The 24,663-nt window shown below is 37.2% G+C and overlaps 1 protein-coding gene across 2 annotated transcripts; it reads left to right on the top strand.

Moving 5' to 3' along the window:
• Positions 1 to 913: 913 nt before the first annotated feature.
• On the top strand, positions 914 to 24,528 carry LOC139131479 (coiled-coil domain-containing protein 158-like). 2 transcript variants are annotated; one of them, XM_070697534.1, is made up of 22 exons: positions 914 to 1,367; positions 3,910 to 4,025; positions 4,397 to 4,483; positions 4,787 to 4,881; positions 8,422 to 8,628; positions 9,215 to 9,284; positions 9,607 to 9,716; positions 10,268 to 10,358; positions 10,928 to 11,244; positions 12,564 to 12,674; positions 13,576 to 13,810; positions 14,707 to 14,904; positions 15,512 to 16,376; positions 16,839 to 16,951; positions 17,394 to 17,552; positions 17,908 to 18,000; positions 18,267 to 18,593; positions 18,913 to 19,097; positions 19,793 to 19,977; positions 20,856 to 21,191; positions 21,486 to 21,592; positions 23,115 to 24,528. In XM_070697534.1, exons 1-22 carry the CDS (start codon positions 1,148 to 1,150, stop codon positions 23,127 to 23,129), a joined length of 4,242 nt encoding a protein of 1,413 aa, XP_070553635.1. In that variant the 5' UTR covers positions 914 to 1,147; the 3' UTR covers positions 23,130 to 24,528. The 2 variants fall into 2 exon arrangements, with proteins under 2 accessions (XP_070553635.1, XP_070553636.1); XM_070697535.1 differs by lacking the exon at positions 4,397 to 4,483 and having other exon boundaries at positions 966 to 1,367.
• Positions 24,529 to 24,663: the final 135 nt, after the last annotated feature.

Raw genomic sequence — 24,663 nt, 5'->3', positions numbered from 1 at the left:
ATGCTGAATATTTGTTAATTTGGGCACGTAAGTCGCTATGTTTATAAAATGATATGTTTTATATTACAAACATAATAACGAAAAATGACAAGCCGAATACCAGGTAGATATAAGGAGTAAATTGAGAACTCCCAATTAGCTGATAGACAGAAATAAAACATTGACAATATTAATCGTCGATCTCTCGAATTTGACCATATCATCACACTTGTGTTAATCGACTTCATTGATTTCCGATTAAAGCTCGCAATAGAGTCAAGAATTGTACCTGACGGACTCAATATTACATTAGGCCTATATGTCAGGTGAAGATGTTCCAGCCAGAAACCAATGGTTCGCTGACAAGTTATATATTGTGCCACCAAAGGCAATTTTATTAAGTCTAATGGTCAGAGAGCATTCTCTGTTTGTGCACCCTTCCTATGGAATCCATTATTGCTATTAGAGAGTCGCTCTCAAACGAAGTTGAATGTTTCAAAACACGGTTTGATAGGTCTTTTATTTACTGGGTTTTATTATTATATGTGATTTTTATTAAAAATTGCTAATGTCGTTTCTTAGTTCGCGTCGTTTTTATTACTTCTCCGAGCGTTCTTTATGATTTTTTTACTTGATAATTTTTCGTCTGTTTTACTTTTCTGGCGATTATTTTTGCTCAGTACTGACCATTTCGGCTTATTTTTATTTTTATTTTTATTCATTTTTCATTTTTAAATGATTTTTTTAATGATAATCAAAAGTTAGGTGACTGTTTCTTTGATATATATTTTAACTTTATTGTCCTCCCTCCCATCCTCCTCATCTTTCCGCTGCCTTGGGTGCAGCTTTGCACAAACGCCAAAGACCCACACACCGAACCGCGCCACCGATTGGCCAGAGTTGGAGAGAGGAAAACTTTTTGAAAATAACACGCATGCGCTCATGCGAACGTTTAATGCCATGTAAACATTGCCACTGACGGAGTGTTTCAGGGATATTACAACATTTGTATTTGTTTTCATCATTCCAGCCTTGTATATAATGTTCATTAATACTTGCTGATGCACAAGGTCTTGTATTTTGATGCGACTCCACGTAAAGTGACTACATTCAGCAGGTGCTTCCGTAACGTTGTTGTCAGTCAAGTGATGACCCCGGGTCACTGAAAATGGCGACTGCTGCCCCGGCTTCGTTAAATGAGAGTACGACACCTTCCACTGGCAAACAGACACCGTCCAAATCTAAGAAACGTCAGTCCAGCGTAGACTATGGCGAACAAATTAGACAATTGGAAATAATAGGCCAAAGACTACAATCGTCGAGCAGTTTGCCTGACCTGACAAGCGATGTTTCCATCGATGCAAACAACGCTGGCAGCCTACCGACTGGTGAGTCCCCTTATTGTCATTATTTTGTTGCTGCACGACAAATTCAACTAGACGTGTTTTCTGTATTTAGATCTTCAATATTTCTCCCCGGCTTTATTTACGTTTCATATATTCCATCACATTCAACGCAAAAGTGGAATTTCCTCCGTTGACGACGGCGAATTTAAATTAAAACGTAAAGTTGTTCAACCTCGGCAAACATGTTTTAACACGCATTTCTTGTCATTATTCTGTTTTTGAGTGCATCGGTGCGTTTATTTGGGAGTCCTCAAATCTTAAAAAAATCATTCCCTCATATCTCTGTTCTCTTCATACTAATTGCAAGCTAAATACAGAATTCTCGATCCTACCAACCATTAAAAACCAATAACATTACACATACCAGCATTCATAAGACAGTCACGGTTGTGGATCGTGCTGAATCGGCCTATTTTGTTCACGCCAAAGGATCAAATGATTATCTGGTATTGCATTTCCTGCAGATCTATTCAGCTCGCAAGCTTGTGCCTGTAAAATAAGGCCACAGCTTAAAGTCGGTAACTGTAATGGGAACATGAGGCATTTATAACAGGCCGGCCTAAATATGAACCTATAGGCTATTTCTGCCACTATTGGCTGGTACTGAAACATTGCACGTAAGAATGTCAGCACTAAATTTATGGCCAGTCTTTAAACCATGGATCGGTATGTGCTATCTGTATGATCTTACCTATAACAACTGGTAAGTCACAGAGTTTGTAATTTGGGTCATTATGTCGTAGGATCGTGTTTTCTGAAAATTTTAACAAAACAAAAAAATTTCCCCTGCATCATATTCTTAAAAAATGTAAGGGAAAAAAAATATTGAGTAAATTGATAGTTTTTACATGTTTTGTACTTTTTTACATTTTGATAAAGGAGGCAGCATTTCACACAAGAGTTTGGCCACAGACAATAGAGGGGAACCTTTATTGTCTTTGATTTGTCGCATAATTTTGAAGAAGTTTTGTCCAGCAAGTGACCACAATCACACAGTATACCCGTGGGACAATCTGATGGCTAGTACCATTTAACCTGTTTTAGGCCATTAACGGCATGGAGTATTGTTGGCAACTTTCCAACACAAGATTGCCATAAACTCTACCAGAGACAAAGTAGTCACTGGACTTGTCCTGTTTTTCTGCTGATTGCACTCACCACATTGAAAAAACCCAGAATGAGTCTGTTTTTTTTGGTTGAAAACTGTGACAAGTGCTCTGTGTTTGAAAATAACTTGCAGTGAAGTGGCTTAATAACCTGGTTGGGAAAATATCCCAAGAGACACTCTTTAGAAAATGGATTTTCATATCGAGTTTGCAACTTACCTTTGATATAATAAAACACAAATTCTCGGAATGATTAACAGACCATATATATGCAAAATTTTAAAAATAATGATAAGTGAAATAAGATTTGTAAAACTATACTAAAAGCTACTGCCTTGGTAAGTGAAATATTTCAACATTTAACTATTTAATATCTGCAGATTGTCTATTTACTGAATTGACTTATAAATAATCAAGTTTCCCTTAAAATTTATTTTAAAATAAACTTGACTGTTTTGTGGTGACAGGGATTTGAGTTACATTAGAGTGGCAAAGTGAAGTGTACACAGAACTCCCAGTAATATTTTAAATGTTTGACCAGGGCTATAAGGGATTACACTGGATGATACTGTAAGACATTTGTTTTGTCAGAACTTTGTGCTATGTTGCTATTTTCTTTTTCTGATGATGAGCTTTCTGCTAACCACACTCTCATGGACAAATGATCCGGTAATTTGGAGTCTTGTAAAAGTTTACATAGCGTTGTTGATATTCTGACAATCTGAGCAAACAGTTATATTTACAGTACATTATGTAGTACACAGGCTGCTGTTGTGTATTTCAACACAGTGATTTCTTACAAGATGAGGTTACTTATCACATTACTCTAAAAACGAATCGATTCATGGGATTAAAATACGCAGGAAAGCAAAGATTGAGTGTGAGCGCTTACCTTCTCTGGCTGGCTGTTTCTCTCAAAGGAGAAACAATTTTCAACTGACATAAAATACAGCATTAATTTTTACATATTTGCGCAGTGGTAGTTCTAAACTTCCAAATATTTGAATTTTGAATGTCTATTTACATGATATGTATTTGATTTACGTCTTCAGTACATTATGTTTATTTAGTATGTATGATGCTATCCATGGTCAGTGACTTTGTCCCTGGAGAGACTGTGATGTACTCTAGATTGCGGAAACACTGTACGTTTTCTGCATAGTCCGTGCTCAGTCTTTCACAATAATTCACAAAAATCATTGATGCCTGTTGTTATTGCTTCAAGAAGAAGTTCAAACCACCGTCATTATCAAACACGTTTCTTGAAACAACTGACTTATAAATGGGTCATTGGCTAGAGGCTGAAATCCATCAAACAGTTTGGCTTTCCATATGTATTTAAATCACATGACGATATGTTTGCATCTGTGGTTTGATCCCATTCATTGATGTGTCAAGCTGTGCTGTCATTTCTCTAGGTGGTGGTGATCAAGGCATTGGCAGTCAGATCAGAGCCAGTAGTTCAATTCAACTGGATCTCACCAATAGAGTCCACAGTGATCTCGATGCAATGAAGAGTGACATGCAGCAACAGGTTTGTCAGCATCACCATTTCACCCCTGCACACCCCTGTTTTCTTTCAAGTGGAATGATCCAACTTTGCGAATGCAAGAGAAAGATCCCAAACAAGCAAATAATACAAGAAGAATATTTGGTTATGTATTGCAGTGGTTATTTTGCAAAGAGACAGCAAAACAGTTTGTCATAAACTAAGAGCAGATGAAACTGAATTGGTGTTTAAAAAGAAGACCAGATTTCTCTTCAGATTGCGTGTATTTGCAGAGCTATGTCACCATTGTACAGAGCACCCTTATGTTCCAAGCACCTCAGTTAATGTTACATTTGAACCAGAACAGAAAAACCCAAATTAAAGTTTTATTCTTTTTTGTATCACCTTTAAATCAGGTTGACAAGCTGAAAAATTTTCAGGAAGAGCTAGGCAAAACCACAAAACAGATGGACACACTGAAAGCCGAGCTGAAAAAACAACAGGTACACAATTTCTCACTACTGATTTGTTTTCTTCCCTCGATGTTTTCACTTTTTTCCTCTACTGCAATGTGCAAAGCACTCCTTTCTACCTTTCATCACATGATGAGAACATGGAATACTTTACTTATTTTGTATTGAGCGACAGTTATTCACCGTTTCTACCCCTGAGTTTTCACATCTGTTTCTGGCATGGACATAACATACAGTGTGAAGGGAGTATAATGCTCTTCTCTGCAGTAGTATGCCAGTTACTGTTAAGTTTTTGATTGACACTCTGTTGTTCTGGCTTGTATTTTTCCACAGCAAGAAGACGATGATTTTGTTCTACCAACAGTTACCAACCCTCTGGCATCTTTGAGTGGCCTCTCTGAAGATAGACACACAGTATCAAACTTGAGGTATTCATTTCCTATCTCCTCATATGCATCAAGGTTACAATACAAAGACTAAATGAACCACTTATTATGCACATTCATACATTCTGTCCCATCTGTTTCTTAGCGTTTATCTTTCCATTGCCCTAGAGATCAGAGAAACTTGAAATTGACCCCTATCCAACAAAGTTCATATGTCATCATCAGGTCAAGTTGGTTAAAACCAGTGAGGCATATTAAAACATGTCCCTTATATCACATTTCAACCAAGAATTGAACATTTGAAAGCCTCTGAAAACCTTGATTCTTTAAATATGATGTTCACCAAGGATGATTTTTACATATGTGCTAGCTTTGTGGTCACTAACCCCGGAAACGCTATTTTCGCTATTTATAACTTGCAAGATTTTTTACGAAAACGATAGAAATAGTACAGGAAGTTGCCCATGTAATTTGAATCATGGGAAAAAGTGCCAAGCTTGGAGCTTGCATAATGTGATATGGAAGGGACCATTTTGCCATGGGTATGGCATTGTCCACTCACCCATGCTTAAACCAGGCTGTGAGTATTTACATATTATATTTTTGTTTATACTGAGTATCCTTGCATAAACAATGAATCACTTATAATAAACTTTCCACTGTCAGATTTGTGTTGCTGTTTACTACTGTGTTACTGTGAGTGGACAATGTGGGGCCATACCCATCCAAAGATGGTCCCTTCCATATCGCATTATGCAAGCTCCAAGTTTGGAGCTTTTTCCCATGATTCAAATTACATAGGCAACTTCCTGTACTATTTTATCGTTTTTTGTAAAAAATCCTGCAAGTTATAAATTGTGAAAATAGTTTTTCCTGGGTTAAAGACCACAGAGCTACCACATATGTAAAAATCATCCTTGTTGAACTTCCCCTTTAAATATGATTTTTATTACCTTCTTGTGTCTATTTATAGACAGAGAAGGTATTAGAGTTGAAAACCAGTATGCTGGTGTCAACTTCTACTTCCGTCTGTCAAGACTTCCGTCTGTCAAGATCCGTTGAGGTCATACCATTGTGATGGGTCATATCATAAACTGGTGGGGGTGTTCATGGCTCAGGTTGAGGTGTGGGAGAACGATTTTGAGCTGTGACAAAAATCAAAAGGGACTTAGCGGCATAGCCACAGTGTTAAGCCTTTCTCCAAGGTTTCTTGGTTGACTACGATCTATTACAGACTACTGAGCTGACGTTAGGGTATACTGGGTACTCACTTTGTGTTTGCTCACTCTGTGTGCGCTAGTGTTTGGTACTGAGTTGCGTGGATATCCCCTCATGGCCTCACGTGATATGGGCCTGTTGCATAATCTGCAGATGATCATATGCCTAGCCTCTGAGTCTGAAAACGGTCACTGTGTAAGCCTGTCGGCATTTTCCTTGCATTTTTTCTCATTTAATTTAGCAAAATATCGGCGAGTACCTCAATATTTCAAGATAACTCTTTCTTCCCAATCGTTTCCTGAAGTTTCAGAGTCATATGAACGAAAATGAGTGAAAGTTTTAGACAGGAAAATCGGACGTCGGCCATGTTCAATGTACAATCAGAAGTTTATGTGGAGGAAATAACTAACAAACACTGTTCATGATACCCGCCCTCTAGAGGCAGACCTTCCTATATGAAGTACCACATTTGATGCTTGTGGAAAGCTTTACCACACAAAGGAGCATTTAAACTTTTAGAAAATGACAAATTGAATAAGAAGGTATTCTGAAAATGTCAAATACTGAGGAAAAATGCGCAAATATTCAAAATAAACAGGTTAACTGACTGGTCAGCTATAAAAAACAATGAAAATGTTTATGATCAAAAGTTTTTGAGATGCGCACATTTTAACAAATACAGAAATTATTAACATTATAAATATAAGACCAAACTATTTTTTCAGGGATGGGACAGGTTGGAAATTAGGGGTGAGAGACAAAGGCACTCCTATTGTTGCATGTGGATGCAGCCACACCATTTCATTTACAGCATACTTATTCACTATGTTGTGTTCAAGTTCCATATTGTACTGACTGTCATACAAGGATAACATAAGCAAATCAAATCAAATTAGAAAAGGATCAATGCTGTTGTGTGGATTTTGCTGAACATGGCTGATTTTAATATTTCGCCCTATATATTTGGTATCCAACCAAGGCATATTTTGATGTAAAGTCAACACTACATTGCTGACAATATATGTTACCTTTCTGCATGAATTTTTCTTTGTTAAATTATAGTATAGTAGTACTTCGAACAGATTAACAATTATCGTGATGTCAACCCATAATTTTACATCACAAAGACTGTAATTCTGCCAATTTTTTTTGTTTTTCAGTCATTTTATAAATTTTGCACTGCACAAGATGATTGAACAAATTGCAATGTTTGAAGGATAAAAATCCTTTGGTCACAGATTAAATTATTTTTGAAAAGAAATTTACTCTTAAACACTTTTAGCATATATTCTTTACACGGTCATGTATTTCAAGGAAAATATGCCTATTAAAAACAATAATTTCTTCACTTTCAATTTTTTTATCAATACTATGACAATTATCAGCCATGAGGTTTTACAAACACAAGACCAGATAAGCGTTTTTCATCATTTCCACAGGACTCTTTGGAAAATCCATTAAAAACAGTTAAAAGTGACTTAAAATGTTCACTTGGTATACATTTAATTTACAGATGCCAGGTTGAGTATTTCACATACACTCAGGTCAGCAGGGAAGTGCGTCATTACTATTTTGGACTGTTAATTCTTATTTCTGAATTATTTAACTTTTTTTCCACATTGAACTATCTTTAGGCAGTTTATACTGTAGCTTAGAATTTTTTTGATTGATGTATTTAATCATCTTTTGGGTTCTTTGGGTCCATATCCCACCTCATGCCCCTACATCATCAACTATTTACCAACAACTCCATGCCAACAACCAATTACCTGACCTGGCCACACATTAGAGAAGGTACAGCGTCATTGACGGTATTTTAATGACTAACTTGTCAAGTAGATGAAAATACAACATATAGGTTTTCTGCTCAATACTACTTTTTACTGACATTGCAGATGGCATTTGACAAGCCTGGTAGGAGAGGAGAGAAAGAAAATGTAAAAAAAAACCGTATAGGATTTACATGTACATACCTTTACTGGTTATTACACTTTTGAAGGTGTGAATTTACAAAAATAGAGAAGTTATAATTCTCATTCATCATTTATATTTCATTGTGTCAGTGCAGTAATGTTGTAACTGCAAATTTAAACTTTAACCGGTGTGCCAGAAAAAGTCAATTTTTTAATACTGGAAATTATAATCTGAAAGCAAAACATGTTTTAATAAATACTGAATGATGGTTCTACACACATATTTTATTTTGTTTTAATTTTAGTCAAATTAACAAGTCATTGCAGATGCTTTACAGAAGAAGCGTGATTTTTGTCAAAATGTAAGTTACAACCTTCTTGCACTGACACGTTGATATGTGAATATTTAAATATTTATTTATTTGTTTATTTGCATAATTGTTTATAACAGAAGACAGCTTGAAAGGCAAACAGAGGAAAACAAGCGACTCAAGAGTGAAATTGCTGACGTCCCTTTACCCTCCTATCCTCTGACATCAAGAGCTGAGTTTCCAAAACTTCCGTCCCTATCAAACACTCTCCGCAGGAGTGATGCTTCCACCGTCTTGCCACAAGTCAACATTGAAAGTCTCAGGCAGTCATATGACTATTCAAATGAGTGAGTATCACTTGCTGAGTGTACAGAAGTGAATTTGAAAAAATTAAAGGAATTTTGTCAAGTTCAGAAACTTGTAAAGGGCCAGTAGCTGTAACCATAGACAGTGGAGCAGAAGACTGCTCCACTCTCTATGCTGTAATTTTTGATAGTTTTTTCACTATTTTCGTTTTGTTTGTCAATGACAGTTTCTTGTTCTACTCTCTAAAGCATGTTGATATGTACACAGTATTCAGCTTGTCAACTCCGCTGATGTATGTGTAAACTGCATTATTATTGCTGATAAGTGTATTCTAATCTGGACTAGAATTCAAATGTCAACAATAACAGTGCAGTTTATACTTATACATGTACACGCTGTGTGGGCAAGCTGAACAGTGGGTGTTTTAAATTGCCTTTGGGAGTAGAACTAGAACTTGCTGTTGACATAGAAAAAACAAAAGTAGTGAAAAAAAAATCGATCAAACTTACCAGAAAGCTCTGTGTGAGATGGTTTATGAAGTCTGATAGAGAGAGAGAAACACTGTAGTTTTGGATTACATGTTGTTATCATTATCACATTTTAATTTTTTATGGGGTATTTTTACAGGGCATCAGTCGAGAGGCGATTACATGAGTCCCAAGCTACTGTTGCACAGCTTGAAGAAAAATTGAAAGAGGTGAGAAAAGAGTGAGAGCCAAACACACCTTTGGCTAGGGCAAAAAGGAATCTTAGGCAGAATTAGATTAAGGAGTTGGGAAGAGATAGCAAATGAACAGTAGGAAAGTAAAATCAGGAAATAGTGGCCAGTTTGGAAAAAGAATTGGCATCAAGTAATAATTTACAGTTGTCAATTTTTTCTAATGTTTGCATCAATCACTTTGTTTCATAAGATCATCTGTGTTGGACACTTTTCTCAACAAATGAATGTAGGTGACAACACACAGGGCCTTTCTCAGTGTAGTCTTACATGTAAAAAAAATTGTGTTGTGACTTTACAGTGTCAGGACATCTGTGAGCAGCAAAGGAGGCATTTCAGACTCTCCATTGAAGACTTACAAACCAAACTCAATGAAACCATCATTGGCAGGGACTCTGTGCTGGATCTGAGGTGAGCTTTGTTCACACACTGGCCTGTCGCAGTTGACAGCTTTGTGAAATTTTTAAATGTAGCTGAAGATTGAAAACAGACTAAACTGAACTTTAGACACTTGTCGGTTACACTCAATGAACAAACAATACAGCCATTTTCCTGTCACACACGTCCAAAATACATTCCTTACGTTCTGATTTCTAAATATGGGAGATTCTTTATGAAGTTGGTTTCCATCTTCTGGGTTGTGATTATGTAGCATAGATTAAGTGATAACATGAATCAGGTATCTGTAAATACCTGATCTACACATCTCTGAGCCAAAATGACAAGCCGGTAATCTTATATTGCACAAGTGGCATTCAGCACTACTGCAGTGTTGCTTATGTTTCACTACCTGAAGTACTAAGGTTTAAGCAGACAGGTTTGAGTAAAATACCAAACTTACTGAAACTGGATGTATGGTACAGTTGTAGCCAAAAGTAAACTGGTTATGAGTGTTGTGCTTCATTTGTGACTGTGGTCATCAACAAAAACTAAAATTACAGAAATACTGATTGACACTTCAGGAGAAAGGAATCCATAGGACAGGAGAGAATGATCAATCAACTCCAGAACACTCTCAGAGAATTCGATGTACGCAACAAAGACCAAGAAGAGGTAAGAATGTCAGTGAGTCAGTACACTCCTGTGAGATGCTGCTAAGATCATAAGTAATAGCATGCTGAAAGCATATTATCCCTGTTTTTTTCTCAGTTTAGGGTATTGTCTATGGTTAAGGAACAACGGTGAGTTGTTCAGGAACCTCAGCAATGATTCTGCTGTCCCCTATTGTCTTTGCATTGCTACATATACCGAGGGAAACCTTCGTAAAAATTACTGACCTGCTGGCCTTTGGAGAGACTCGGAGATAGCAAGGACTCTCATAGTTTAACGTAGTCATGTGAAGAGATGCTTTCTGCTTCAATGGAACATACCTGAATCCTCAGGGTATCTTCACCCTATGTAATCTTTTCACCATCAAATGTTTGTGCAGTATTCTATAGCAGCATTGGACTTCTGTAAACAGAAATACAGAAAAGGGTTTGACCACAAAGATTGGTCACTGCATGTTTATTAAGCATTACCTATTGGAGGTAATGCGGATTATTAGATTCTGTTCTGTGTTCATTTCCTCTTTGGAGGGGAATTTCTTCCCTCTAAAAAGCCCTTTCTTGCCTTTGTTTCAGGCGATGTTTGACATGAACACCAGAATGGAGTTGATGCAACAGAATCTGCAGGTGGCCAACTCCGCCCTCAGTCAAATCAAAGGAACCCTGATCTCAGAGGAGGAGAAGCGAGGCAGGAATTCCAGTCTCAACACGGACACCGTGGTGGAGCAAAGTCCCGCCATGCTAGCCCATCTCCTGCAGAGGTGTTTCCAGGACAATGAGAACGAGCTGAAGGTCACCAAGCACAAACTGCAGCAGCTTGAGACCGACCTTGAAGAAGTGAGACTGACCGGAGAGGAGAAACATAAGAGTACAGTAGCAGATTACAAACAACGGTACTTATGAACTATTTAAGTTACAGCAATGAAATTGTGTTTTTCATATAATTTCCACACAGTCTAACCTGTCACAGTTGTCACCCCAAGAGACAGGTCACCTCTCCATGCTCATGACATTCAGGCAGTCACGTAGAATGTTGACCTTTACAGAGCAGCCTGCTCTCCTATGTGGGCAGTAGCTATCTGTACCTATCGCTGTTCTAATTTGGTTGAAGTACCTGCGTGTGATGATTAACATTTCTGATTGATTGACAAAAATATTGATACTTAAAGCGACAGCACGGTTCTGTTGTGATTGTTTTCATCGTTTCATGTATGAATTTGGTTTCAGATATGAGAAAACACATTTACCATTGTGTACACCATCTGCTAATAGAGTAAAACCACACATGCCCATCTAAGAAAAGCTACCTCCATACAGTTTCTTTTGTCCCATGAGTTCTTGCTATGTACAGGAAAGACTGTAGTTTGAGTTATCAAAAGAATTGTAAGTTTTAGTTCCATGAAAGGTTGGAACTTTATTTGTAGTTTAAAAAGGCAGAATATCTTGTAATTGTTCTATGACAGTTTAGCCCTTGAAATTTACCCGTCTAACACTGAACCCTAGCCTAAATTGTGGATGGGAATTGTACAGATGGCAAGTTCCTAGGGGTTACTGATCTAGTTCTGCTGTAATACAAGAGAATGTAATGTGAAATTACTCTGTCAGATTTCACAATATTCGAATGCAACTTAAATTTTTTAACTCCCCTGTTCCCAGTGTACTGGTACAGGTTGAACGTCACCAAGGAAAACGATATGGGTAATGAACAAAGTAGTACCAATGAAACCATTTTATCTTTGTGTGTGTTTTCTTTGCTGTGAATTTTGTGAATGCTGAAATGCTTTGTGTCAGCCACCCATCATGGTATACTTTACATCAGCATTCTGCAGCTTGCTTTTCTGCAAGGTTTGATCTTGCGTGTCATCTGCTTGCCCAGTTAGTGCAGAGGTTCATCTTTTAGGATGCTGTTTCACCAATGTAGATCCATCTCATTCAGATCTCTAGACTATGCCGTAGATATCATGGCTATTTCTCACCAGCAATCAGAACACGCAAAAAAGTGGGAATTTTGAGCTCATTTGTGTTTTGGTGTTGGGTTTTCTTTCAACGCAGTATATATCAAACAGATAGTGAATTTTTTCAAAGTGATTTCTGTTTTTGCTTCGTTTGTTGTGTATACCTGGCGCATAAAGCACTCACAGAAAATGATGGACAGACATCTATATAAATACAGAGCACTTTCACCATGGTATTTCCATGTTGAATGTTACAGGATACAGCAGATGACAGAGGAACACGATAAACAGATTGAAAGCCTTACAGAGAGATCCAGCAATGCAAGAAAGCAGGCAGCCAGTCTGAAATCACAACTCAACCTCCTTCAGTAAGTACCATTGGACATTCTATCTTCATAAAAGTGTCTTTTTTTCACAGAATTATTCTGAGGTACTTCTTAATATTAAATGTGATCAGCAATTTGTTTGTTTTCATAGAAATTTTCAGTTTGTAAACATTTCTGTTGTAGATACACTCCTGATATTAACTCAGAAATACTTTTGCATCAGCAGTTTGCATGCTTCTCTTCATATCAATTGTGGTGATGTGTTAATCTTATGAAAAAAGAGTTGTTGTGTTTCTTCTATATGGACTGTTTACAGCCGCAAATGCCATTTTGATCTTTGATTTCACTAAACTCAAAATAATTCAATTTTTTGTTTCTCATTTTAAGTCTCTTATAAAAATAATGCAAAGACAGGGTTTTTATCTTGTCAAGTTTAGTTTGATCCAACAAGATTCAGGGACATGAAAATATCAAAATTGGGAATGTTTACAGTGGTAACTCTGACACAGAGCATGATGACAACAGTGAGTTCACTGTTCAGAACTGTACAATGAGTACATGTGAACTTACACATATAACATGTTACATTTTCTGGCATTCATAACATAATTTCATTTTCAAAAAAGTGTTAAGCTAATGGCAGGAAATAGGCTTACACAGCTTGTCTGGAACAATGTACATGAGGATAAGAAATATAGCTAAATAAATGTCAAGTTATAAATGTCCCATGATTTTGGACTGAATAGTCCAGTATTTGGACTGTGTCCTTGTACCAAAGACGCTGAGACCGTATGCCTTATGCACACATTAATCATATCTGCAAAAGTTGCAATATACAGCACTCACTCACGATAAATACTAAATGGTCAGTTTGGGCGGTACACACTAACAGTCTAGATACTTGCACTAAAGTTTTTGTCTTTTGTTTATTTTTGATATCCAGAGAGCAAACTAACTCACAGGTAGAGGCCAAAGAGAAACACGTCAAAGACCTGGAGGGCAAACTCAACGTCGCCAGGCAACAGTGCGATGAGCTGAAAAGAAGTGGAGAAGAGAAACAACAAACACTGACGTACAGTGTTGAAGACACCAAGTCTGAACTTGCAGCCATGAGAAAGGAACGTGACCGGTTACTAACGGCAACAAAGGATTTTGAAATTGAATGTCAGGATGCAAAGGTAACGAGTGGTTTTTAACAATGTATTATTTCAAGGACATAAATCACAAAAAGATATCAGTGATGGTCCCGAATTTAACTTTGATGTTGTCAGAAACTACTTTTACATGTATTTGGTTGTAGATTGAATGTTTGTCAGGCTACTTCTGTGAATTTAGGATATTTTCAGTAGAGTGTTATTTTTCTGTAATGTCATTCACAGTCATGACTGCAATCTTGAACCTGTACTGACATTTGTAGTACACCCTGTGAGCATACTACGACTTTTAAAAAATCAGTCTGGTGGTCACTGTCCATGAGAGTTGACAGACCTAGCACTAACTTGCTGCCTTACATGTGCAAAGATTAAACTGCATTCAATTGTCACAACATCGTCATTCATGAAAATATGACCTTGTACGGTAGTAACATCCCAATTCAAACTAATGAGTTTCAGTTTAATGGTAAATTTCCAGTAAAAGTCGTGGATGACTGAAGTAAGGGATACCCTCTGCAGTTTATCAGGAATAAAATATCTTTTCCGTTCTGATTAAGATTGAATGCACCTCGGGGACAATATTCGGATTTTCAAACTGCAACTTGTGGGGATTCATTTTAAAGCGCTTGATCTAAGAAAACTTTTCATTGCCTTAGTTTTTCGAAAATCGAAAAATTCCCTATAGAGTTAACACAGGAATGGTGGCCATTTTGAATTTCACATGTCAGTAAATCTTGGGTAATTTGTTTCTCTGGTACCAAAATTTGCATGGTGAGCCCCGATTTTTATTCTTGATTTTGAAAGAGAGTGGTTGAAATATTCTTCTAGGAAAGTTGGAGCAAATTTTTAAGTCTTTTACATTTCAAGGTGAATATTACCTTAAATTATCATTCTCATCTTACTTTCCCTGAACATGACAGCAAAAGCTGTCAAAGTGTCAGGCAGAACTTGAAGCAGAGAGAGAACAGAACAAGAAACTGTGGATCAGAGACGAAGAGAACAGCAAAAAACAGACTGAGTTGCTGTACGACAGAGACTGTAAAGTGACAGAGATTGAGAGACTTCAGAAGCTTCTTGAAGACATCAAAACTGAATCCAAAGCTCAGTTACATGAACAGGTGCGTAATTATCTTCAAAGTCCCTGATGTCCAGGTAAGAAAAATGGAGTCGTTTGCAATGTGACAGTTTCAGTCTGAGTTAAAATTAGCAGAGCCAGCTTGTCGGTGGAAACAGACAAAGCAAATACCAGTGAATGGTTAATGCATTTTGCAGTAATATGTGTTTGGAAAGTGTATCACTGGTCTGAAGTGCATGGATACTTCATTGGGTAGAGATACAGTGAGGGACCTCTTTTGTAGAGAAGATGCTGCTTTCAGTATGCAAGTAAGGGGTACCTGCGTTTGTGTTGTACGTGCACTGCATTTATTTTTAGCTTGACAATTAACAAATTGATGAGTAAATCACCAAATTTTTGCTGATAATTTTGCATTAAAAATTTTCTCATCCATTGAGGGTGATACTCCCTTGAACTTTCACCTTTCCTAACCTATCAATGACAGTTTGTCCCTGTTTGAAAAAAAATTGAACACCTGGATGTGTGTTTCGTAAGCAAGAGTGTACTTTCCTCTATCTTTGACATATAGTCAGGTTATGCAGATGTGAAGTCAAAAATTTTTTTTTGTTTCTCACTTTGGCTTTCCTGTAAATGTTTCCTCCCTGTGACAGATTGAAAAGATAGAGAAAGAGGAACGATCCAGAGCTGAACAGAGAATACAGGAACTGTCTGCCCAGCTCAGTGCTCAGAACATAAACTATGAAAAAGTGCAGCTTGAACTGGAACTGAAACAGACTGAACTTGAAAATCTGCAGAAACAGAAGGAAGACTTGAGTGCAATCCACACGGAAACGACAAACCGCTTACAGTGTGTGCTCAGTGAGAAAGGGGATGTGGACTCTGAGCTGGCAGGGAAGACGAAAGATGTGGAGAGGCTCACTGGGGAGAGGGACCACTATTTCAGCCTGTTGGAGGAAAGAAACAAGGAACTAATGGACGCCAGAGCTGCTCAGGAGAAACTACAGGTACAACTGGAGGAGAGGGGGAAAAACTTGAGTGCCCTGCAGGAACAGAGTGTGAACATGACCCAGGTAGTGGAAATGACAAACAAGACCAACATTGATGTGAAAAGTGAGAAGGAAAAGCTTGATGCACTGTTGAACGAAAAGGTCAGCGAACTCGAAGAAATCAAGAAGTCGAAGGAAGACACTGTGAGGAAACTGAAAATCAGGGAAAAGCGGGTGCACTCCCTGGAGGATGAGAGGGGTCAACTCCTTCAGGACGTTGAGGAAAAGTCTAAAAATCTGGCTGAGGTGACCGGGCAGAAGGATGAAATGTTTTCAGAGTTGAAAGAGTCGAGGTACCACATTGCTGCCCTGACCAAAGAGAACGATGAGTTGAAAGAGGAACTTGAACAACTCAGTGGGGAAAATGACAAACAGATGAAGAGACTGGTCTCTAGGCTGCACTCACTAGAGAGTGACTGGGATATGGCTCAGAAAGCTCTCAGGGCAAGAGACGCTGTGGATGGCAAAGGTAAGCCACACATGATCTGCTAGTTGGGGGTGTGAATTTATGAAAACTTGTATGCTGAACCTGTTTTGTAGCTCTGTGATGATGTTTAGAGTTTTCACCTTTTCACTACCATGGTTTGGTCCAAACTTGTTGTTATCAGTGGTGAGTGTGGACCTGTTCACAGGGAATCGGGGGTGAATAGGTTTATTTATTTGAGTGCTCATGTCAGAGTGTTGTGCAATCTCTTTTCACGATCAAAGTTTTAATTTCTGTAGCAATCCACAATATGATAGGGATAAGACAGTTACATGCAAAAACTTCCTCTGAATGTTCTCATACACAATCAGACCACCAGATATTACAAGAGTCATGTCGGTATCATTTTTCAATGAAAAATTTTGGAAAAAATGTAATCTCTATAAATGTCAAGATACTTCACTTAAAAAGTCATCAAATTTTATATTTTTGTGGTCACTTTTGTAGCTGTTCAAGTCGCTGAAAGCATGCAGAAGGAAGTGACAGCAAAGCGGAGTCAGATTGACACACTGCAGAGTAAGATACACTGGCTTGATGAACATCTCAGTCTGGCTGTCAAGGTAAATCTATACATTGATAGTATCTAAGTGATAGAGAGCTGAGAATTCATTTAGGTACAAACTGACTTTTGAAAAGTTTCCCTTTCCACTTTGTGTTCAATCTGGTAGTGATCAGTTGTGTATTTTATTGTGCTTTGCAACAATATTACAAGTGTGATATATATGTTCACATAATTCAGGGTAAAGAATTTCAGACAAATAGATTCTAACAACCTGTATTTTGCTCATTTATTTGGGTATGGCATACCCTAATTCTGTGTTTTGCTTTTTTGAGTTTTAAACAAGAGTTTTATGTGCTGTTAGTGTAGCTGCAATATCTAGGGTGTTCAGAAACGTTCACACCGTCTTCAAAAGTCAAAACATTATGTCACTAAGACTCAATATTCTAGAGCATCATGAAAACTGTGTGTTAATGTCTTTTCTTCTTCTTTTCAATCAACAGGAGAATACTTCCCTGAAGGAAGAAAACAACAAGCTGGCTTCAAAGTTCAACAAACTTGAAATGCAGAATGAGAAGGTGGAAAGGGAAGTGCAGTCCTTTGTTGATAAAAGCAAAGAGCAGAAAAAACTCATCACCAAGCTGGAAGCAGCTCTTGAAAAAGTATGCACCACTCTGAATCGTCCTCTACACTTTAACTGTTTGACCTTGGTCTCTCAGTTTAAATAACATTCTATGCAAGGGAAAGGGTTAAAGTTCTTTGAAGACTGACAGAGCCTTCTAACTTTTTCATCTCTGTACTCGATTCAAGTTACATTGTTTTAAATGGCTGCATTGGACCGGTATATCAGAATGGATAAAGAGAGAGGGGTATCTTTGAACACTTCTTTTTGAACATGAGGGATGTTTGTATGAAACCTGTTTGTCCATATATGTTTTTTATTTTAATAGAAAAAAGGAAACTGTTAAATTTCTATCAAAAATTATGGTAATTTGTAGTTTTTGTCACATGTACCAGGCAGCAGTGAAACATGCTGCAGCCCAAGCTTTGGTTGAACAACAGGAGCAGGATATAGCCAGGCTTCGACTCAAACATCAACTTGAACTCAAGGTAAGTCTAACACATGCTGAATTGCTTGTATGCAAAAAAATTATGATTTTATGCACATTTTTCCCTATTTATATTCATTCAGCAAGAATGCATGCAAAGAATGGGTCTTTATGATGACGTCAAGTACAAAGGAAAACGAAGAAAGTATTTCAAAGTTGTTAATGATAAAACTAAAAAAAATTTTATGACACAGTTACCGTGGTGTCAGAAGTGGCTGATAGTTTGTGGTAGAGTATTCATACATTGATTCAATAATTTCTGTCCAGGAGTTGCAACACATGAATAATGCCAAGGTCATCAGAAAGAGTGTGGCAGCACTGACGGGGAAACCAGCCATCAGGACGGACACATGTATGGCCATGAACTCAACAGCATCAGCACTACAGCAGGTGAACAGCAGCCAACAAGTGCAGCAGCAGCAACAACAGCTAACGCAGCAGGCGAACCAAGCCAGCCAAGCTGAAAGTGAGATGTCTGTGAGTGCATCTACTGCTACTGTTGCAGGGCCTACAGTAACAGTGACAGCTACAAACACACAGACAACACAGACGTCAGTAGCAGGGGAGGTTGAAAGGGTCCCAAAACCCACAGATGTAAGTAAAATCAATCTTTTATTTTTACATATTATAAACACAGAAAAACTTATTTACATCCAAGTTATTAATTCACATCCATGTCATTTACTGCAAAATTGGAACAATTCGAGAATTTTACTTTGAACAAAACAGTGTGTGTTGTTAGATAGAAAATGTAGTGGTAATTTGAGAAGATTAAAGTCTCTAACATTAATGAAATACTTCACAACAAAATAATGCAATGTTTGAAAATTAACGAAATATTTTATATCCCAATTATAAAACTAAGTTGGGAAATGAGGGACAGTGATTAAACAGTGACAAATCTTATTGACAGGATCACATACAAAAGCTGGCTGTCTTCAGTGAAGTTGGTCAGGACTTGAAGAGACTTCTGAGTGAAATGAGAACATTGATTGCACAGGGCCAGCAGAGACAGGAACAACAAGAACAGCAGCCCCAAGCACCGGTATCACCATCAACTAAACTCACCAATGGCCTTGGACCCCACACACACCATAGGTATGGCACTTACAATAACACACCTAGAGTAGTGTTGACTTTATTCATGCACTTTGTATCATCTTGTCAATAGTATTTTTCTTGCCAAGGACCATCGTAGGATTCTGTGTGAGATTGACACAGCCAAACACAAGTGACTCTGCTTTTCTGGACAATTTTCATCGATATAAGTATTCATAGCGACAGCTGTGTCTCGTGCAAAACATTACATCAACGACAGCATATTAGCATGTACAGCTTGCACTTATGGTGCATCTGCCAAAGGTTCTGAACTCATATCTATAGCAATGCAAAACAACACACTCTTAGCATTTGATATATAGTTATAATAACTTCAGGAATATAACATGATTCATACAGCTTAAATAAATGAAAGGGATCTAAAGATAACATACTCTGTGGACTTGTGGAATATCAGCAGTCATATTGTTGTCATGGTAATTACAATATACTAGTATTACACTGTAAACTGAGCATTGTGACACCCAGCGCCTGACACATAGATATCTACAATACCATTGTAAAGATATCTTAGATATCTGTACTTCAGACATACTTATTTTATTCCATTCACACACAAGTCACGTTTTCTTACCATCAAGATTGTCTGCCACTGTGCCTGGACAATGTGTGGTCATATATTCATGTGGAAGATCAAGCTCATATGTACTGTGCTTACTCTTGTCTGATTTCAGTCCAAAGTCACCGTCGACAGGCCCAGACAGTTTCACTGATGCTGAGGCTGATCAGAGCATGGCGTACACGGCCAGTGTCCCGTCAACATACTACTCTGGTGCCACCACGTATTCTATTTCAACATCAACCATATACAGCCAGCCCCTGTACATGATGTCATCCAACAGTACTGGCCAAAGTCTAGGTAGGTTTCTTTAACTGGTATGTTCAAGCAGCTTGTACGGTGATAGCCAATCAGATTAAAATCGCATGTACATGGTCCTTATGCTCCTGGAAAGTCTTGAAAGTCCTTGAATTTTATAGTAAAGCCTCCTGGAAAGTCCTGGAAAATGATGAAACTGAGTCCTGGGAAGCCTTGGAAAATTTCAAGTCCATCCACAGTTTTCAAAAAAGACAAGACGATCAGTTGTGATATCGTAAAAAATAAGTAAAAATGATACATTGTAAAAATGATATCTGGAAAGGGATATTTTTGACCTCAAAAAGTCCTTGAAAGTCTTTGAAGTTTAAGTGACTTTGAGTGTATGGACCCAGTATGTTCTTTGCTTTTTGCCATTTGAGGCCATTGTATGCCATCTCTGTGTTTGATTTTTAACCAGACTGTGTAATGGTGTACTTGAGGTTACTTTGAATTCTTCCAGTCAGCATGCAGACTATACCATATTTCCTTCAACTTTTAGGTTGAGAGTTTTGATGCCTTTGAAATAGGTTACCAGATGTACCTTTGAGCAGAGACATGGTTACTGCTTGTGAAATACTATATTACCACGTTGTATGCTCCTTTAAATACATCACAGTCTTCCTTTCATATTTTATGTTTTAAAATAACACAAGCAGCAATTAGGTAGGGAGTATGCAACATTGAAATTGCACATTTACCCAAACCCAAATGTGTCATCTCTAACATTTGCTATTTAAGCATAGTCAGATATTCATAAAATTGTTGATAACTTTTTTACAAAGAGTCGCTGGCATAGTCATTACTTTCTTCAATAGAATCACACTATAATGTTATATTACGTTCATGAATCGATAACTATTTTACATTTTTTTAATCTCAAGGTTATGATGCGTACAACTACTCCCCTCCATTCAAACGACCAATCACAACAAGCTACTACAGACAGCCCTCTTCGATGTCTTTCAATTCTGTCGACACATCAACCAGAGCTTCCTCACCGGTCAGTGACCTCCTGACCTCTCCGAGAAGCCATGCTGAGCCAATGGGAAGGAGGGTAACAAGAAGGGACCCAGTGATTGACAGCTCTGGCTCTGAAATGGAGAGCTTGGTCAGTGAAGCCAGCTCCTTGTCATCCAGAGATACGGTGAAAAAGAAGTCAAGGACTGCAGCAGTGAAAAAAGAAACTGCAAATAAATATACGAACAAGAAAGCTAAAGGTACAGTTACACAACTCTGGGTTTCCTACAAAAATAAAGTGTCAACACTGGCGTGATGTATTAATGATAGAGCTATGATGTTATTAGAGTAAGCTGTATTCCAATGATTGGATTGCCATGATTTGTGAGACTGTATTGCCTGTCAAATGAAGCTGAACAGACCTTTCCTGCCCTGTGCAAAGCTAGACAGTTATAAGGAAAGGCAATGTTTTGAGTCTAGGGTAATTCATTGTGAAAAGATTGTCTTCAGCACAGATCTGTACACTGTCCATGACCAGCAGTTTCCATTTGCAGATAAAACCAGAGCCAGCAAAGACGTGGCCGATGAATGCATCAAGAGATTGGAACAGAAGATGAAGAACTTGAGCAAGATGGGTGACAGCTACAGAGAGAAAATAAAGGTATAGGGTGATTAGTCCCCACGGACACCGTCCGGGCGGACTTATAGGTTTGGTCATGTCCGTGCGTGTGTCCGTGCGTGCGTGCATGCGTGCGTGCGTCCGTCCGTTCACGCAGATACCTCAGAGATCCTGGAGCGATTTCATTCAAACTTGGTACAAGGATTACTTCATATGTCATACAGATGCACGTCGATTTGTTTTGTGATACGATCCAATATGGCTGCCAGGCAGCCATTTTATTACGATTTTTTCATGTACAGAGCCATAACTCAGGCATATCTCAACCGATTTTATTCAAAGTTGGTACCAGGACATTGACCTATGTCATACATATTATGCACGTCAATCTGTTTTGTGATACAATCCAATATGGCCGCCAGGCGGCCATTTTATTACGATTTTTTCATGTACAGAGCCATTTCTCAGGCATATCCGCATGTTTCAACCGATTTTATTCAAAGTTGGTACAAGGACATCGACCAATGTCATCGCTATGCACATCAATTTGTTTTGTGATGCGATCCAATATGGCCACTGTGCGGCCATTTTGTTACGATTTTTTCATGTCCTGAACCATAACTCAGACATGTATCAAACAAATTCATTCAAAGGTATTTTTATCACAGACCTAATGAAGAGGACTCTATCCTCTCTGAGGACCTGTAATCAAATACCTATTAACAAGTGGGGACTGTGTCATCAACGATGACTTGTCTTTCTAATGCTTTGGTTTTTGAATTGCTAAATTTTGATCTCCTTTTAGATGCTACTACTCTGATTCAGAAAAAACAAAAATTCAGGATTCTAACTTCCTATATCAGTATTTTTCTGAATACCTGTACCTATGTAAATTTTACTGTGGTTCCCCCTTTTATGTTACTGGCATTCCCCTTGATATGTCAATCATGATCATCAAATATTGATCATATCAAAGGGACGAAAATTAATACCAGGGTCTCTGAACCATTTATTTACTAATCTTCTATAACTTGAGCAAAAAGTTTTTTATAGGATGTTTATCATTCTACAGATAATTGTGTATGGTGGTGGGAATTTAATAAATTTGATAAAAACAAGTTTTTAAAAAAAATAATGTGCTCGAATTTGACTTTTCTGGAAGAATGCCAGAAACACTTTTACAACTGATATTGAATCTCACTGACTGATGCATTTAACCCTTTGAGTGTTGTAATTTTTCCTTTCAAAACGTTACTGCAACATTTTACCAATTTTTATGAATTTTTCTGATTTCTTTTTGATAATTTTGGACTAAATGGACATCAGATTTCATTGGCTACAGTTTTTTAACAAAATTTTGGCAAAAATCTGAAAAAAAAATTGACCAAAGTATATTTTATGAAGGCGACAAAAGTTGACTTTTGCGCTCAAAGGGTTAACCAAATTAGACTTGACTACAACTAAAGAGCAGTTAATGAAAAAGTTATGATTTTTAGAAAGATATAACTACAAATGTAAAAATGTAATTTAGCCAAAGTCAAGTTAATTATTTCATTGTTTACAGCAATGGAAGCCATGATCAGATCACATGACAGTAAACTCAAGAAATGCCGGCAGAAGGAACTCAGTGTACAGCAGCAAATACTTCACAAGAAGAGATAGCAGCATCAGTTTAAGGAGAACATGTCTACCACATGTAGTGGAGTTCTGAGCTGAATAACTGTGATTTCTACAATTCATTATCTATCCACTTGTTGTCACTTTCAGTCTTTACCCTGTTTGTTTCACTGTGAATATCTCTCCATACCTGAGTTTAGCAGTGGAAAGTTTAGTCACACAAAAAAAATGTGATTGTCAAAGAAGATGGTAATTTATATCATCGAAAAGATATCTATTGTATTTATCTCTAACCTGCATTGTTTGCTTTTAGATATCTCATCTATACTAATTTTGAATTAAAAGCTGTGCTTAGACAAAAATACTGTGGTCGAGGTAATATTTGTTTGTGGAAAAAGAAACGTAATATTTATATTGTGAGAATTTTTGGTCCTTTCACTTATTGGATTATTATCTTTGATTGATGTTTACACCCTTCAAGCAATCTCTCAGAATTTGAAAATATGCATCCATCATGTCATTGTTGGATACCACACTCTATCTAGCAAAAGTACTTCAGTCAATGACCTCTTGACCTCTCAAGCAAGGCAGCACGTACTATGATATAAGTTAACTGTATTATTTTCTGTATGACTCTTTCATAATTATATGTAGAACTACATTGTATAAAAGAATGACTTATGTTGCATGTTTTCAGTCTCAGTATCATCTTTGATTCAGCTTGTAAGTTATGAATTCTTTTCTCTGGTCAAAAGATGAACATGCAAAGTTTAATTTCACATTTTTTTATTTAAGTTTTTATACTACAGCCTCTGTCTCCTAATGAGTAAGTTATTTTAGCCCTACCTTAGCCTGAGAATATATATTTTTTCACACATTTCAGAAGAGTAGAGATTTTTGTCTGGAAAATTTGTCTACAGGAACTTTTTTTTAAAGTAAAGAACTAACTGTTATTTGAATAGCTGTCCACTTGCTGTATGTTAGTTTATCACAAACTCTGTCTGTTGCCATTTTGTTTATGTTGTTTATCTCTATCGCAGCTCTTTCAGAATTGCATTTCCACTGTAATTTTCAACTCCAAACTTGAGAACGTCATGTGAATTTACAATGTAATTCTTAAGTGATCAAAATATTATGTAAATTGTATTTATTTATAGTCATTGGTGAAAAAATAAGTCTGTGACAGTTGAAGCCAATCTCACAAGATGTGGTTACAAAACTAGATACCATTTAGTTTCATGTACATGCCGACGGCATATATTTTCTTCCAGCAATTGTAAATATCATATTTTATTTCATGATTTCTATTTACACTGTATATATTGTTACTTGTTGAAATAAATGACAGAATTAAATTTGAAGCCTCAGCTTTTTGATTACTTTTGTTTTATAGAAATCAAATCACCATAAAAAATTACAATTGTTGTTCAATGAAAGAAATTCACAAAGTAAACACCTATTAATTACTTTTATTGTTAATGTCAAATAAAGTTTCC

Source organism: Ptychodera flava, chromosome 4 (genome assembly GCF_041260155.1).
Source record: "Ptychodera flava strain L36383 chromosome 4, AS_Pfla_20210202, whole genome shotgun sequence".
In the NCBI taxonomy this organism is placed as follows: domain Eukaryota; kingdom Metazoa; phylum Hemichordata; class Enteropneusta; family Ptychoderidae; genus Ptychodera; species Ptychodera flava.
Note: the sequence above shows the minus strand (reverse complement) of the source record. Positions and strands in the feature narration are given on the sequence as shown.